Source organism: Bos javanicus, chromosome 8 (assembly GCF_032452875.1).
Source record: "Bos javanicus breed banteng chromosome 8, ARS-OSU_banteng_1.0, whole genome shotgun sequence".
NCBI classification, from domain to species: Eukaryota; Metazoa; Chordata; class Mammalia; order Artiodactyla; family Bovidae; genus Bos; species Bos javanicus.
Window position 1 is genome coordinate 73,418,143 of NC_083875.1, and position 17,742 is coordinate 73,435,884.

At 38.9% G+C, this 17,742-nt stretch overlaps 1 protein-coding gene across 1 annotated transcript in view; it reads right to left on the reverse strand.

Annotated features, from left to right (window-relative positions):
- The window catches only part of KCTD9 (potassium channel tetramerization domain containing 9), an 80,287-nt gene that overhangs the window by 9,762 nt on the left and 52,783 nt on the right, over positions 1 to 17,742 (reverse strand). The window contains exons 7-9 of the mRNA XM_061425876.1: positions 15,007 to 15,074; positions 14,824 to 14,919; positions 13,965 to 14,114 (exon numbers count right to left, since the gene is read on the reverse strand). Of these exons, the coding sequence (XP_061281860.1) occupies positions 13,965 to 14,114; positions 14,824 to 14,919; positions 15,007 to 15,074 (314 nt within the window). The remainder of the gene's footprint in view (positions 1 to 13,964; positions 14,115 to 14,823; positions 14,920 to 15,006; positions 15,075 to 17,742) is intronic.

The window sequence follows — 17,742 nt, forward strand, 5'->3', positions numbered from 1 at the left end:
AACTATCAGCAGACAGGCTTACTGAGCCCACAGAAACCTCCAGACATGCCCATGGACATGCCCTTGCCCACCACAGGGCCAAGACCCAGCTCCAGAGGCAAGTGGGCAGGCATGAGCCCCTCCGGCCAGAAAGACTGCACAAGCCTCTAACCAGCCTCACACACCAGGGGGCAGACACCTGAAGCAAGAAAACTACGATCCTGCAGAACTAAGTCCATAAATATGAGTCAGAAACTATGCTGGGATCAGGCTGGTCCCTGGCTCTTAATGATGAGAAGGGAGTATACTGCTAGACACACAGGACAGCCCCCACTGAGGGCCACTTCCCCAAGGTTGAGAAATGTTACTAAGCTACTACATACATTGCTATTGCTAAGTCACTTCAGTCGTGTCTGACTCTGTGTGACCCCACAGATGGCAGCCTACCAGGCTTCCCCATCCCTGGGATTCTCCAGGCAAGAACACTGGAGTGGGTTGCCATTTCCTTCTCCAATGCATGAAAGTGGAAAGTGAAAGGGAAGTCGCTCAGTCGTGTCCAACCCTCAGTGACCCCATGGACTGCAGCCTTCCAGGCTCCTCCATCCATGGGATTTTCCAGGCAAGAGTACTGGAGTGGGGTGCCATTGCCTTCTCCAACTACATACATAAGAAATACAAATAGAAATTTAAACAAAATGAAACAGCAAAGGAATATAGTCCAGACAAAAGAACAAGATAAAACCTCAGAACAACTAAGTGAAGTGGAGATAGGCAATCTACCTGAGAAGGAGTTCAGAGTAATGATCGTAAAGATGATCCAAGAACTTTGGAAAAGAATGGATGCAGAGAGAGAAGTTGCAAGAAATTCTCAACAAAGAGTTAGAAAATACAAAGAATAAACAGAGTTGAAGAATCTAATAACTGAAATGAAAAGCACACAGAAGGAATCAACAGCAGAATAAATGAGGCAGAGGAACAAGGAGAGAGAAGAACTGTCTTCTAGTGAGTTGGAAGACAGACTGGTGGAGATCACTGCTGTGGAACAGAATCAGGAAAAATAATGAAAAGAAATGAGGACAGTTTAAGAGACCTCAGGGAAAAATGTCAAATGCATCAAGATTTGCATGATAGAGGTCCCAAAAGAAGATGAGGGAGAGAAGGGGCCTGAGAAAATATCTGAAGAGATAATAGCATGGGAAAGGAAATAGTCACCCAAATCCAGGACGCACAGGGCGTCCCGTTCAGTGTTAACCCAAGGAGGAACATGCTCAGACACATAATAATCAAACTGACAAAATTTAAAGAGAAAATATTAAAAACAACAAGGGAAAAGCAACAAATAACATACAAGAAAATCCCCATAAGACTAGTGGCCATTTTCTTACGAGAATCTCTGCAGGCCAGAAGGTAGTGGCATGATATATTTAAAATGATGAAAGGGAAAAACCTACAACCAAGAATACTCTACCCGGCAAGACTCTCATTCAGATTCAATGGGAAAGCAAAGCCTTTACAGACAAGAGAAAGAATTCAGCACCTAAGAGAATTCAGCATCGGCTTTACTACAAATGCTAAAGGAACTTCTCTGCAAAGAAAAGGCCACAACCAGGAACAAGAATATTAGGAAACAGGAAACCTCACCAGTCAAGGCAAACATACAGTAAAGGCAGGAAATCATCCAGGCACAAATACAACATCAAAACCAGTAATCATGAGAGCAAAGGAGTATGCATGCAGAATTTTAAAAATATATTTGAAATTAAGAGATCAGCAACTTAATAATCTGTCCATATAGACTTCTATATCAAATCCTCATGGTAACCATAAACAAAAAAATCAGTAATAGATATATACACAGAAAAGAAAAAGTAACCCAAATACAACATTAAAGATCATCATCAAATCATAAGACAACAAAGGAGGAAAGGAAGAAAAAACACCTACAAAAACAAATCCGAAACAATTAACAAAATGGCAACAAGAACATACATATTCATAATTATCTTGAATGTAAATGGATTAAATGCTCCAACTAAAAGACAAAGAATGACTGAATGGATACAAAAATCAAGACCCAGAGATACGCTGTCTATAGGAGACCCACTTCAGAGCTAGACACATACAGAGTGAAAGTGAGGGGGTAGAAAAAGGTATTCCATGCAAATGGAAATCAAAAGAAAGGTGGAGGAGCAATACTCAAATCAGACAAAACAGGCTAAAATGAAGACTGTTACAAGAGACAAAGATGCACCCTACATAATGACCAAGGGAATAAACCAAGAAGATATAACAATTACAAATATATGTGCACCCAAAATAAAAGCACCCCAATATAAAGCAAATGTTAACATACATAAAAGAAGAAATTGAGACTGACACAGTAACAGTGGGGGACTTTAACACCCCACTTACACCAGTGGACAGAACAGCCAAACAAAATCAGTACGGAAAAACAGGCCTTAAAAGGAACATTAGAGCAGATGGACTTAAATTGATATTTATACAGCATTCCATCCAAAGTAGCAGAATACACATTCTTTTCAAGTGCACATGGAACATTCTCCAGAATTTATCACATGCTGGGCCACAAAGCAAATCTTGGTAAGTTTAAAAAAACTGAAAATTGTATCAAGCATCTTTTCCAACCATAATGCTATGAGATTAGAAACCAAATCCAAGGGGAAAAAAAATTACAAAAACCACAGATACGTGGAGGATAAACAATATGCTAGTAAACAACCAATGGACCCTGAATAAATAAAAAAATATCAGAGCCAAATGAAAATGAAAAAATGACAATCCAAACCCTATGGGATGCAGCAAGAGCAGTTCTAAGAGAGAAGTTTATAGCAATAAAAACTTACCTCAGAACAAAAGAAAAATCTCAAATAAACAACCCAGTGTTACACCTAAAGCAACTAGAGAAAGAACAAACAAAATCCAAAGTTAGTAGAAAGAAATCATAAAGATCAGAGCAGAAATCAATAAACTAGAACTACAGACTAATAACTGAAAAGATCAATGAAACCAAAAGCTGGTTCTTGAAAAAGATAAAACAAAAACAAAAACAAAAACACCTGATGAACCTTTAGCCAGACTCACCAAGGCGGTGGGGGGGGGGGGGGCAGGGGGCGGGAGGGGGGGGAAGAAGGCCCAAAGGAATAAAATTAAAAATGAAAAAGAAGTTACAACAAACACCATGGAAATACAAAGGACCATAAGAGACTACCACAAGCAACTATATGCCGATAAAACTGGCAACCTAGAACAAATGAACAAGTTCTTACAAAGGTACAATCTTGCAAAACTGAACCAAGAACAAATAGAAAATATGAACAGACCAATCACAAGTACTCAAATTGAATCTGTGACTCCCAACTCCCAACACACAGAAGTCCAGGAGTATTAAACATCTATTAAACATTTAGAGAAGAGTTCATAGTTATCCTTCTGAAACTTTTCCAAAAAACTGCAGAGGAAGGAGCCCTTCCAAACTAGCTCTGTGAGGCCAGCATCACCCTGCTACCAGAATCAAAGATAACACAATACCATCTTTCTAGATTCCAGATGCATGTGTTAATATACTATATTTGTTTTTCTCTTTCTGACTTACTTATGGAGAAAGAAACATCAACATATATACACTATCATGTGTCAGATGTATAGCTGGTGAAAAGCTGCTGTATATTGTAGGGAGACCAGTTTGGCGCTATATGATAATCTGGAGGGATAGGATCAGGGGAGGGGACAGAGGCTCAAGAAGGAGGGGATACATGTATCATTATGGCTGTTTCGTGTTGCTTTATGGCAGAAACCAACACAAATTATAAAAACTAAAATATGAAAAAGAAAAAAGATACCACACAAAAAGGAAATTATAGGCCAATATCACTGATGATATTGAACCAGACACGGAACAACAAGCTGGTTCAAAATTGGGAAAGGAATACATCAAGGCTGTATATTGTCACCCCGCTTATTTAACTTACATGCAGAGTAACATTAGGCAAAATATTGGACTGGATGAAGCTCAAGTTGGAATCAAGATTGCTGGGAGAAATATCAACAATCTCAGATATGCAGATCACAACCACCCTAAAGAAAGAGGAACTAAAGAGCCTCTTGATGAAGGTGAAAGAGGTGAGTGAAAAAGCTGGCTTAAAGCTCAACATTAAAAAAACTAAGACCGTGGCATTCAGTCACTTCACGTCCTTCATGGCCAAATACATGGGGAAAAATGGAAAACATTGACAGACTTTGTTTTGCTGGGCTCTAAAATCACTACAGATGGTGATAGCAGCCATGAAATTAAAAGATTCTTTCTCCCTGGAAGAAAAGCTACGACAAACCTAGAAAGTATATTAAAAAGCAGAGACATCACTTTGCCCACAAAGGTCCCTCTAGTCAAAACTATGGTGTTTCCAATGGTCATGTACAGATGTGAGAATTGAACCATCAACCTGGAATATTCACTGGAAGGACTGATGCTGAAGCTCCAATGCTTTGGCCACCTGATGTGAAGAGCCGACTCATTGGAAAAGACCCTGATGCTGGGAAAGACTGAGGGCAGAAGGAGAAGGGGACAACAGAGGATGAGATGGTTGGATGGCATCATCAACTCAATGGACAGGAGTCTGAGTGAACTCTGGGAGACGGTGAAGGACAGGGAAGCCTGGCTTGCTGTATTCCATGGACTTGCAAAGAGTTAGACACGACTGAGCAACTGAACAACTGAACAACAACATATCATTGATGAACACAGATGCAAAAATCCCCAGCAAAATATTGGCAAACTGAATCCAGCAATGCATTAAAAGGATCACATATCATGATCAAGTGGGATTTATCACAGGGATTCAAGAATTTTTTCAATATCCACAGACCAATCACTGTGATTCACATTAACAAACTGAAGAGTGAAAACCTTATGATCATCTCAATCAATATAGGAAAAGCTTTTGATAAAATTCAACATGCATTTATGATAAAAAAAAAAAAACTCTCCAGAAAGTGGGCATAGAGGGAACTGACCTCAACATAATAAATATTGGCAAACCCACAGCTAACATCATATTCAATCATGAAAAGCTGAAAGCATTTCCTTTAAGATTAGGAACAAGACAAGGACATTCATTCTCACCACTTTTATTCAACACAGTTTTGAAGTCTTAGTCACAACAATCAGAAGAAAAAGGAAAAAAAGCTATATTGAAAAAGTAATACTATCACTGTCTGCATATGACATGATACTTTACACAGAAAATCCTAAAGATGCTATCAGAAAACTACTAGAGCTCATCAATAAATTCAGATAAGTTGTAGGATAGAAAATTAATACACAGGAACCTGTTATATTTCTATATATTAACAATGAAAAAGAAAGGAAACAATCTCATTTACCACTACAGCACAAAGAATAAAATACCTAGGAGTAAACATATCTAAGGGGGTAAAAGACTAATACTTAGAAAACTGTAAGAAGCTAGTAAAAGAAATTGAAGATGATACAAACAAATGAAAAGACATACCATGTTTCTGGACTGGAAGAATACTGTCAAGATGACCATACTACCTAAAGCAATCTACAGATTCAATGAAATCCTTATCAAATTACCAATGGCATTTTTTACAGAACTAGAACAAATTTTAAATTTGCATGGAGGTGCAAAAGATCCCAAGTAGCCAAAGCCACAGAGACACCAAAGGTGGTGGATTAGAAGGAAGTGCGCTCGTCTTTTGTGAGAACACCAAAATCACAATTAGCTACTGAACAACCATCAATAGGAGGATGTTAGAACCCACAAAAAAAGATACTCCATGTCCAAGAACAAAGGAGAAGTGGCAAGAAGATGGTAGGAGGGACACAATCAGTTTTAAAATCAAACCTCACACTCCCCAGAGACTTGGAGGAAACAAACAAAACCCTGTGCACACCAGGACCCAGGGAAAGGAGCAGTGACCCTCCACAAGAGACTGAGCCAGACCTCCCTATGAGTGTATGAGTGTCTCCTCCAGAGGCATGGTGAGCAGTGGCCTGCCACGGGGACAGGGGCACTAGCAGCAGCAGTCCTGGGAGGCACGGCATGTGGCCTAAGTCCTCTTGGAGGAGGTCGCTATTAGCCCCACCACAGAGCCGCTGGGTGGACAATCCACAAATTGGAGAAAAATTAAAACAAAGAAGTTCTTGCACTCTTGTGAAAGTTCTAGGCCCTGCAAGAGACTTCTCAACACAGAGATCCGGCAAAGGAGCAGGGAATCTGACTTTGATGGTCAGCAGGATTTGATTACAGAACTTCTATAGGACCGGGGAAACAGAGACTCTGGGAGGGCACAGAAAAAGCTTCCTGCACACCAGGACCCAGGAGAAAGGAGCAGGGACTCCATAAGTGACTGAGCCAGACGTACCTATGAGTGTCTGGGAATCTGCAGCAGAGGCGTGGGTTTACAGTGGCCTGCTGCAGAGTCAAGGGCATTGCTAGCTGTAGTCCTGGGAGGCACGGTATGCTGGTATAAGTCCTTTTGGAGGAGGCTGCCTTTATACCTACCATAGAGTCTATAGCCTATGACAGAGACTACAGACTCTAGGACTCTGCCACCTCAGGCCAAACTACAGGGAGGAAACACAGTCCCAACCATCAGCAGAAAACTGGATTAAAGTTTTACTTAGCACTGGCCCTGCCCACCAGAGCAAGATCCAGTTTTCCCTACAGACAGTGCCTCCTATCAGGAGCTTACACAAGCCTCTTGTCCTCATCCATCGGAGGGCAGACAAAATGAAAATCATAATCACAGAAAACCAACCAAAATGATCACATGGATCACAGCCTTGTGTAATTCAGTGAAACTATAAGCCATGTCATGTAGGGCCACTCAAGAAGGGCAGGTCATGGTGCAGAGTTCTGACAAACGGTGGTCAACTGGAGAAGGGAATGGCAAACCAGTTCAGCGTTCTTGCCTGACGAACCCCATGTCCAGTATGGAAAGACAAAAAGATACGGCACTGAAGGAGGAACCATTCTGTGGCACCCCCCACCACAACCCCAGGTAGGTAGGTGTTCAATATGCTACTGGAGAAGAGTACAGAAAAACTCCAGAAGGAATGAAGAGGCTGAGCCAAAGCAGAAAGGATGCCCAGCTGTAGATGTGTCTGGTGGTGAAAGTAAAGTGCAATGCTGTAAAGAACAATATTTCATTGGAAATATTGGGAAATCCAGTATTAGGTCCATGAATCAAAGTAAACTGGAAGTGGTCAACAGTAGATGGCAAGAAGGAACATCAACATTTTAGGAATCAGTGCACTAAAATGGACCAGAATGGGTGAATTTAGTTCAGATAACCATTATATCTACTACTGTGGCCAAGAATCCCTTAGAAGGAATGAAGTAGCCCTCATAGTCAACAAGAGAGTCCAAAATGCAGTACTTGGGTACAGTCTCAAAAATGACAGAATGATCTTGGTTCATTTCCAAGGCAAACCGTTCAACATCACAGTAATCCAAGTCTATGCCCCAACCACTAATGCCAAAAAAGCTGAAGATGAATGGTTCTTTGAAGTCCTACAAGACCTTCCAGAACTAACACCAAAAAAAGATGTCCTTTTCATTATAGGGGACTGGAATGCAAAAGTAGGAAGTCAAGAGATACCTGGAATAACAGGCAAGTTTGGCCTTGGAGTACAAAATGAAGCAAGGCAAAGGCTAACAGAGTTTTGCCAAGAGAACACACTGGTCTCAGCAAACACCCTCTTCCAACAGTATAAGAGATGATTCTACACATGGATATGACCAGATGGTCAATACCAAAATCAGATTGAATATTTGCAGGCAAAGATGGAGAAGTTCTCTCTACACAGCCAGCAAAAAGAAGACCTGGAGCTGACTATTGCTCAGATCATCAGCTCCTTACTGCAAAAATCAGACTTGATTGAAAAAAGTAGGGAAAACCACTAGGTCACTAAGGTATGACCTAAATTAAATCCCTTATGATTATACGGTAGAAGTGACAACTAGATTCAAGGCATTAGATCTGATAGACTGCCTGAAGAACTACAGATGGAGGTTTGTACCATTGTACAGGAGGTAGTGATCAAAACCATCCCCAAGAAAATGAAATGCAACAAGGAAAAATGGCTCCTTGAGTAGGCCTTACAAATAAATAAGAAATGAAGAGATGTGAAAGTCAAAGGAGCAAAGTAAAGATATACCTATCTGAATGCAGAGTTCCAAAGAACAGCAAGGAGAGATAAGAAAGCCTTCTTAGGTGGACAATGCAAAAAATTAGAAGCAAACAATAGAATGGGAAAGACTAGAGATCTCTTTAAGAAAATTAGAGATACCAAGGGAACATTTTATGCAAAGATGGGCACAGTAAAGGAGAGAAACATAAGAATCTCAAAGAAGCAGAAGAGATTAAGAGAAGGTGGCAAGAACACACAGAAGAACTGTACAAAAAAGGTCTTAATGACCCAGACACAATGGTGTGGTCACTCACCAAGAGCCAGACATCCTGGAGTGTGAAGTCAATTAGGCCATAAGAAGCATTACTACAAACAAAGCTATTGGAGGTGATGGAATTCCAGCTAAGGTATTTCAAATCCTAAAATATGATGCTGTTAAAATGCTGCACACAATATTCCAGTAAATTTGGAAAACTCAGCAGTGGCCACAGGACTGGAAGAGATTTCATTCCTATCCCAAAGAAAGGCAATGCCAAAGAATGTTCAAATTACCACACTATTGTGCTCATTTCACCTGCTAGCAAGGTAATGCTCAAAATCCTTCAAGCTAGGCTTCAACAGTGCATGAACCAAGAACTTCCAGATGTTCAAGCTGGATTTCGGAAAGGCAGAGGAAACAGATCAAATTGCCATCATCCACTGGATCATAGATAAAAGGAATTTCAGAAAAACATATACTTCTAATTCATTTACTAAGCTAGAGCCTTTGACTGTGTGGATCACAACAAACTTTGTTTGAATGTTGTGACTTTCACAACATTCTTCAAGAGATGGGAATACCAGACCCTTTACCTTACCTGCCTGCTGACAAACCTGTGTACAGGTCAGGAAGCAACAGTTAGAACCAACATGGTACAACAGACTGATTCAAAATTTGGCAAGGGCTCAAGCCTGTGTATTGTCATTCTGCTCATTTAACTTATATGCAGAGTACATCATGCGAAATGCTGGGCTGGATGAATCACAAGCTGGGATCAAGACTGCTAGGAGAAATACCAGTAACCTCAGATATGCCGATAACACTACCCTAAAGGCAGAAAGCGAAGAGGGACTAAAAAGCCTCTTGATGAAAGTGAAAGATAAAAGCAAAAAGCTGGTTTAAAACCAAACATTCAAAAAACTAAGATAATGGCATTCGCTCCCATCACTTCATGGGATCATCATCATCAAAGATATTTGCCATCACTTCATGGCAAATAGATGGGAAAAAAATGGCAACAGTGACAGACTATTTCTTTGGGCTCCAAAATCACTGCAGATGGTGACTGCAGCCATGAAATTAGTACTGAATATAATTCCCGTGATTTACAGTAGAACCTTGTTTATCTGCTTTATGTACAGTAGCATGTAAGTATTGTGTATCTTTATAATTTTTTAAGTAAACTGAGATAACCCAATGAATAGCCTACTAATACTCTCCTGGTACCTAAATATGATATGCTAGGTGACAAGAACTGGAGACCCAAAGAGTGTTCACTTTCTCTGACCAAGTTATGATAATAAAAGAATCTCTTAAGACCAGGAGAGTTCCTGGGAATGGTGGGAATTCCAGTGTAGCCCCTGCTAAGTAAGCAGATTGGTTCTTGCTACAGCTGTTTGGTTAGCTGGAAGGGCAGTCCTCTATCCAGGATGCAGTTAGTGAAGGGAACATGGCCAGAATGATCATGTGGATCATTCTCAGTAATGCAGTGGGTTCCAGTTTATGAAGGTCTGTGGGCACCTTGGTCAGGGGCTTGAATTTTATTCTAAGTCAAGTGAGAATCTGCTGTGGAAATCTACATAGCTCCATTTCTCCTGTATATTTATCTCAAATATTTCTACTGTGTTCACAAACGGGTAGAAGAAACAAGAGGACAGAATGAATAAACAGAAAGATGTTCAGACAAGGGAATTACTGGTTTACAAGTGAATTATGATTCACTTGGAAGACTAGCATAAAAAGTAGTGGAATCTATCTATTTTGGTACTATCAAGGACAGAAGGAGACAAGATGATAGAGTGTGAGGTTTTTATCTTAACCTTGATAAAGGAAACTAAGAAAGCAACCAAAGTGAGACATTTCCATGTTTTTGTCTCTGCAAACATTTAACCAAAGAGGTTAGACTTAGGGCAGGAAGAATGTTGAAAAAGAGAGGTGCTTGGGATAAGGGGTCAAATATAGGGGGGCTGAGATTTCTCAGGGAAGATGAAAAGATGAAAGTGTAGTATCAAGCAAACTGAAGGTCTGTCTCTGTATCAAGGTGTACATCAGAGAAGCATCAGTGTTGAGAGCAACCATTCTGTTCCTGATTGGATTAGATTTTGTGTTTGTTTCCATGAAATTAAAAGATGCTTGCTCCTTATAAGAAAAGCTATGGAAAAACCTAGACAGCGTATTGAAAAGCAGAGACATCACTTTGCCTACAAAGGTCCAATTCAATAAAAACTATGGTTTTTTTCAGTAGTCATGTATGGATGTGAGAGTTGGACCATAGAGAAGGCACAGAAGAACTGATGCTTTTGGAACTGTGGTGCTGGATAAAACTCTTTAGAATCCCTTGGACAGCAAGGATATCAAATCAGTCAATCCTAAAGGAAATCAACCCTGAATATTCATCAAAAGGACTGATACTGAAGCCAAAGCTCCAATACTTTGGCTACCTGATGTGATGAGCTGACTCACTGGAAAAGACCCTGATGCTGGGAAAGACTGAAGGCAGGCAGAGAAGGGGGCAACAGAGGATGAGATGGTTGGATGGCATCACCAACTCAATGGATAGAAGTTTGCTCAAATTCTGGGAGACAATGAAGGACAGGAAAGCCTGGTGCGCTGCAGTCCATGGCGGTCACATAGAGTTACGACACTACTGAGCGACTGAACAACAACAACAAAGATACTGAGAAAGAAACTGGAGCTGGAGGAATCATGCTCCCTGACCACAGTAATCAAAACAGTATTGTGCTGGCACAAAAACAGAAATATAGATCAATGGAATAGAAAACCCAGAAATAAACGCACACCTATTGTTGATAATGTATGATAAAAGGGCAAGAATATACAGTGAAGAAAAAAAGTCTTTTCAACGTGTGGTACTGGGAAAACTGGAAAACTACTTAAGAAGGAAACTAGAACAGTGTCTACCATCACATACAAAACTAAACCCCAAATTAATTAAAGACCTAAATGTAGAACTGGATGCTATAAAACTCCTAGAGGAAAACATAGACATAACACCCCTGTACATAAATCGTGACAGAATCTTTTTGGATTCATTTCCAAATGAATAGAATGATGAAAATAAAAACAAAAATAAACAAATGGGACTTAATTAAAAGCTTTTGGACAGCAAAGGAAACCATAAACAAAATGAAAAGACAAGCTATAAAATGGGAGAAAACATCTGCAAACCATGCAGCCCCCAAGGTCTTAATCTCCAAAATATAGAAACAGCTCATGCAGCCCAATCATAAAATGGGCAGAAGAGCTAAACAGATATTTCTCCAAAGAAGACATACAGATGGCAAACAGGTACATGAAAAGATGCTCAACACTGCTAATTATTAGAGAACCTCAAATCAAAACTACAATGAGGTATCACTTCATACCATTCAGAATGGCCATCATCCATCAAAAAATCTACAAATAATAAATGCTGGTTGAGAGTATGGATAAAAGGGAGCTGTCCTACACTGCTGGGAACATAAACTGGTACAGCCACTATGGAGAACAATGTGGAGGTTCCTTAGAAAACTAAAATTAAAGCTACATATAATCCTGCAATCCCACTCCTGGGCATATATCTGAAGAAAACTATAATTCAGAAATATAAATGCACCCCAGTATTCATAGAGGCACTATTTACAATAGCCAAGACATGGAAGCAACCTAAGGGTTTATTGACAGATGAACAAATACAGAAGCTATGGTATATACAGACACACACACAGTGGAATATTATTCAGCCATAAAGAGAATTTTTAAATGCCATTTGCAGCAATATGGATGGATCTAGAGATTATCATACTAAATGAAGTAAACCAGAGAAAGATAAATATGTATGATATTGCTTATATGTGGAAGCTCAAATGAACTTGTTTCCTACACATGAAGGGACTCAGACATAGAAAACAAATCTGTGGTTACCAATGGGCAAAATGGGATGGGAGGAGGGATAAATTAGCAGGTTGGGATTAACATATACACACTACTATATACAAAACAACAAACAAGGACCTACTGTGTAGCAAAGGAAACTGTAGTCAACAGTTTATAATAACGTATTAAGGGAAGAGAATCTGAAGAGGACTATATATATATATATGTATGTATACATACATACATATACAGTGTATGTATATGTAACTGAATTGCTGTACTGTACACCTGAATGCCAAATGATACTGTAAATCAACTACATTTAAATAAAAAAAATTATAAATGATAAATAGGTATATTGGCCTTCATATCAATGACACAATATGGGTAGAACAAGCATTTAAAGAGAAGAAAATTATGGTTCAGGCTCACAGTAATGCTATAATTAAACAAAATAGAGAACCAGTTATATTTAATGATCCAGTCTATCTTTTCCCCATTCCCTAACAGAAACCAACCAAACTGTTTCTCAGCATTTCAGAATTTGAAAGCTAGGTCCTTCCCTTTGTAGTGTTAGTGTTTCGCTTATGTTGTTTTTCAGTTTGATCCTCCATCATAACATGGAACAAGCAGGGTAAAAATAATGGAAATGTGTGTTGGCAGATTTTGTTATTAGATTTAAGTTTCATAGAAAAACACCTTGCAACTAAGGAATAAAGCCAAAATTATAAAATTTAATAAACACTTATTCAATGACTACTACAAGCAAGTTAATATATTAGGTCTTATTAATTGAAAGAGCTTTCCTGGTAGCTCAGCTGGTAAAGAATCCACCTGCAATGCAGGAGACCCCAGTTCAATTCCTGGGTTGAGAAGATCTGCTGCAGAAGGGATAGGCCACCCACTCCAGTATTCCTGGGCTTCCCTGGTGGCTGAGCTGGTAAAGAATCCGCTTGCAATGCGGGAGACCTGGGTTTAATCCCTGGGTTGGGAAGATCCCCTGGAGAAGGGAATGGCTATCCACTCCACACAGATATGGACCTTGATATTAAGCAACTTAAAGTTCTTAGAAGTTACATTTCACTGTTGCTTTTACATATATCCTCTCACCTCAAATAGGTTATCTGTTATATAAATGCATGCATACACATACGGATACACACTTACACACACACACACAAATACTTGTAAACGCATATATATATGTAGAAGGAGAGAATCACCAAGATGCTAACTTACAGATTGCTGCATACCACATTTGTTTTAAAGTATCTGCCAAATACCCCCAGAGAAATAACATTTTCCTATTCCAGAAATTATGTGGAATAGAAAGTTCTTTCTATTTCTATTCTATTTCTATTCTTTCCAAGGTTCTTTCCAGCTTTACCCTATTAATTCACAGAAAACAGAAGTTCTGATAACGTGTTGAGGAGATTGGTATCTAATTTCAAGATTTAATTTCTTATCAGTTGCTATACTTTATAGGTGGATATTTAATAAAGCATCTCAAAGTTGCAAAACCAACCCATTTCACTTTCAGAACCTTAAGTTTTGTCATCAACCTAGTAAACTGATGTAAAAGCTTCATTAAGAGAGAGGTGTAATTTGTGCTCTTCGAGAGTGTTCAATAGACTAAAATTTTAATTTTATCTTGTAACCAAAGATGATTCTTACGTCAAGGACTGATCCAGAGAGATCGGCTCGTTCAAGATTTGCACAGCAGAGATTGGCGTGGGCAAGATTGCAGCGACTTAAATTGGCCATTTTGAAGTTAATGTATCGCAGGTCCAATCGAGAAAGATCAGCACCACTGAAGTTTAAACCCTAAAATTAAAAAACACAAATGGTCACAATATATAAACCATCTGTTGTATTTAATTTAACCACAATAGTTAAGCACCGTGGTTTATAGAAGTAATTGGCAGTTCAGTCACTTGGAGTCTATTACAAAACATCATCAAATGGAACTCAGATATATAAAATCAGTATCCTTAATGGAGTCTTAAAAGTCACTCAATTTACATATAACATTAGAATGCATTTTGGCTATGCCTCATTTATGTGCAGAAGTTGCTAAAAAGATAGATCTCTGCTGGTCATGCACCTGTTGATCACTATTTTTAATAAATTGTACTTATGTTATTAATTCTATAATTCAAGAACGTTATATTGTTAAAACTGAGTATTGCAGTTTTTAATATCGTTATTGCTATAACACATAAAAGTATAAGTATCTTCCACTGCCACTGACTGATCATACATAACAGCTGTACAAATAATTGACTTTTTAATTGTTGGAATTTCTATGCACTACCAAAAACTGCTGTATGAGGCATAATTAAACAGTAAAAGACTATTACATCTCTTTTTTATGCTAACCATTTTGGGACTGACTCAATGCTATGACCCATAATTAAAATATATCTTGCATGAAAAAAGAAAATAAGGTAAGAAAAAAATTCCTAGAAGAATTTAAAACTTCCCTCACAGACTTACTGACACAAATAACTCATGTAAAATCTGCTTCAACTACCTGGCAACGCAATTCTGATTTGGTTGGAGTGGCGAGCAGAAACCGGACAAATTCCTTTCGAGATATGGGTGAATGATCCTCTGGTGGTTGTGAATTCTTGAAGACATATTGACAAATTAGTGTAGAATTCTGGGAGACAGTTACAGTAAATATATTATTTGGCTAATGTAAAAAGAAACTTACCTTTATTGCCACTTCCAGGTGTTCAATCAATGAGTCAATACCAAAAAATCTCGCTTCTTCTAACACACCTATCATAACAAAAACAATTTGACTTTTATAGAATACTATTCACCTCAATAAGCCTTTATAAAGGATTCTATAGAGTTAAATTCTCACAAGTGAAATACAAGTTTTGCTGTCATTGCTCAGTGTCTGACTTTTTGTGACCCCATGGACTGTATCCCAGGAAAGAAACTGGAGTAGGTTGCCATTGCCTTCTCCAGTGGATCTTGCCGGACAAGGGATTGAATCCACGTCTCCTGCACTGGCAGGCAGATTCTTTACCACTGAGCCATCAGGGAAGCCTTGAAATACAAGTAGGGTAGGCTATCCCACTTTATACAAGAAAAACAACTAATGTTTAGAACATATGTAGCAGTAGCAGCAGCAGAACATATGTATAATACTTAAAAATATCTGTAAATAAAGCTTTCTAAATAGTTTACATACAGCAAAAGAAAAAAAACAGAAGACTAATGAATCAGAAAGAAAGCTTTCCATATTACAAAATTATTTCAGAAAACTACCTTATATAAGCCCTAGGCCAAAAAAATCCAAATTATCACACATTCTTAAATAACTGATACAGTGACTTTTAAACCCAATAATAAATGGTTAGCTCACCTAATCTTAACACTTCATTGACTTTTTCAATGAAGCAGATCAGAATAAGTTTGTCACAAGTATCTTTTACTTACTGAATCAGGAAATTATAGAAATAAATAAAAGCAAGCCAGCTTCAAAACAAAAGGCAGAAGTATAATTTAGAAACTTTGTTATAGGAGAATCAATTTTTTAAAAGGGATTTCTAGGGGACTCCAATCAGGATGGCAGAATAGAAGGACATGGAGCTCACTCTCTCCAACAAGTGTATCAAAAATTCACCTACATCTTGAACAGTTCTCATAGAAATCTTGGAATGCTGGTAGAATATCCCAAACACCCCAAATTACATGCAAGATCTCCACATAACCAGGTAGGACCAGAAAAAAAGAAAAAGAAATCGGGATGGTACTTGCCAGCCCGGGAGGAAGTTGTGAAAGAGGAAAGGTTCCTAATCCTGAGATCAGCTGGTACAGAATCAGATCGGGTGATACTAGCCTCTAAAGCTCCCTTTCTGTCCCAGCTGATCTCCCCACCTGTGAAGAAGCTTCTGAGGATGTAGGAAGTTTTCCTTTTTCACAACTTCCTCCCAGGCATGCAAGTCTCATCCCAATATGAAGCAGGGCAAAGGGTAACAGTTTTTCCAAAAGAACACACTGGTCACAACAAACACCCTCTTCCAACAAAGCAAGAGAAGAGGCTACACATGGACATCATTACCACATGGTCAATACTGAAATCATTCAGTATATATTCTTTGTAGCCAAAGATGGAGTAGCTCTGTACAGGCAGCAAAAACAAGACCTGATGCTGACTGTGGCCCAGATCATGAGCTCCTTATTGCAAAATTCAGACTTAAAATGAAGAAAGTGGGTAAAACCATAAGGTCCCTCAGGTATGACCTAAATCAAATCCTTATGATGTAAATCCCTTATAATGTAAATCGCTTATACAGTAGAAGTGACAAATAGATTCAAGGGATTAGATCTGACAGAGTGCCTGAAGAACTATGGACAGAGATTTGTAACATTGCACAGGAGGTGGTGACAAAACCATCCCCAAGAAAATAAAATGCAAAAAGGCAAAAAATGGTTGTCTGAGGAGGCCTTACAAATAGCTGAGAAAAGAAGAGAAACGAAAGGCAAAGGAGAAAAGGAAAGATATACTCACCTGAATGCAGAGTTCCAAAGAACAGCAAGGAGAGAGAAGAAAAACTTCCTAAGTGAATACTCCAAAGAAATAGATGCAAACAATAAAATGGGAAAGACTAGAGATCTTTTTAAGAAAATTAGAGATACCAAGGGAACATTTTATGCAAAAATGGGCACAATAAAGGACAGAAACGGTATAGACCTAACAGAAGCAGGAGATATTAAGAAAGGGTGACAAATATACACAGAACTGTACTAAAAAGGTCTTAAAGACTAGATAACCACGAGCATGTGGTTACTCATTTAGAGTCAATATCCTGGAGTGTGAACTCAAGTGGGCCTTAGGAAGCATTATTATAAAGAAAGCTAGTGGAGGTGATGTAATTCCAGCTGAGCTATTTCAAATCCTAAAAGATGATGTTGTGAAAGTGCTGCACTCAATATACCAGCAAATTTGGAAACTCAGCAGTGGCCACAGGACTAAAACAGTTCAATTTTCATGCCAATCACAAAGAAGGACAATGCCAAAGAATGTTCACACTACCACACAACTGCACTCATTTCACAGGCTAACAAGGTAATACTCAAAATACTTCAAGCTAGGCTTCAACAGTATGTGAACCAAGAAATTCCAGATGTACAAGCTGGATTTAGGAAAGGCAGAGGAACCAGAAGTCAAGTTGCCAACATCTGCTGGATCACAGACAAAGCAAAAGAACTCGAGAAAAACTTCTACTTCTGTTTCACTGACTGTGCTAAAGCCTTTGACTGTGTGGATCACAGCAAACTGTGGAAAATTCTTAAAGAGATGAGAATACCAGACCACCTGACCTGGGGCCTGAGAAATGTGTATGCAGGCCAAGAAACAACAGTTAGAACTGGACATGGAATGATAGATTGTTTCAACCTTGGGAAAGGAGTACATCAAGGCTGTATACTGTCA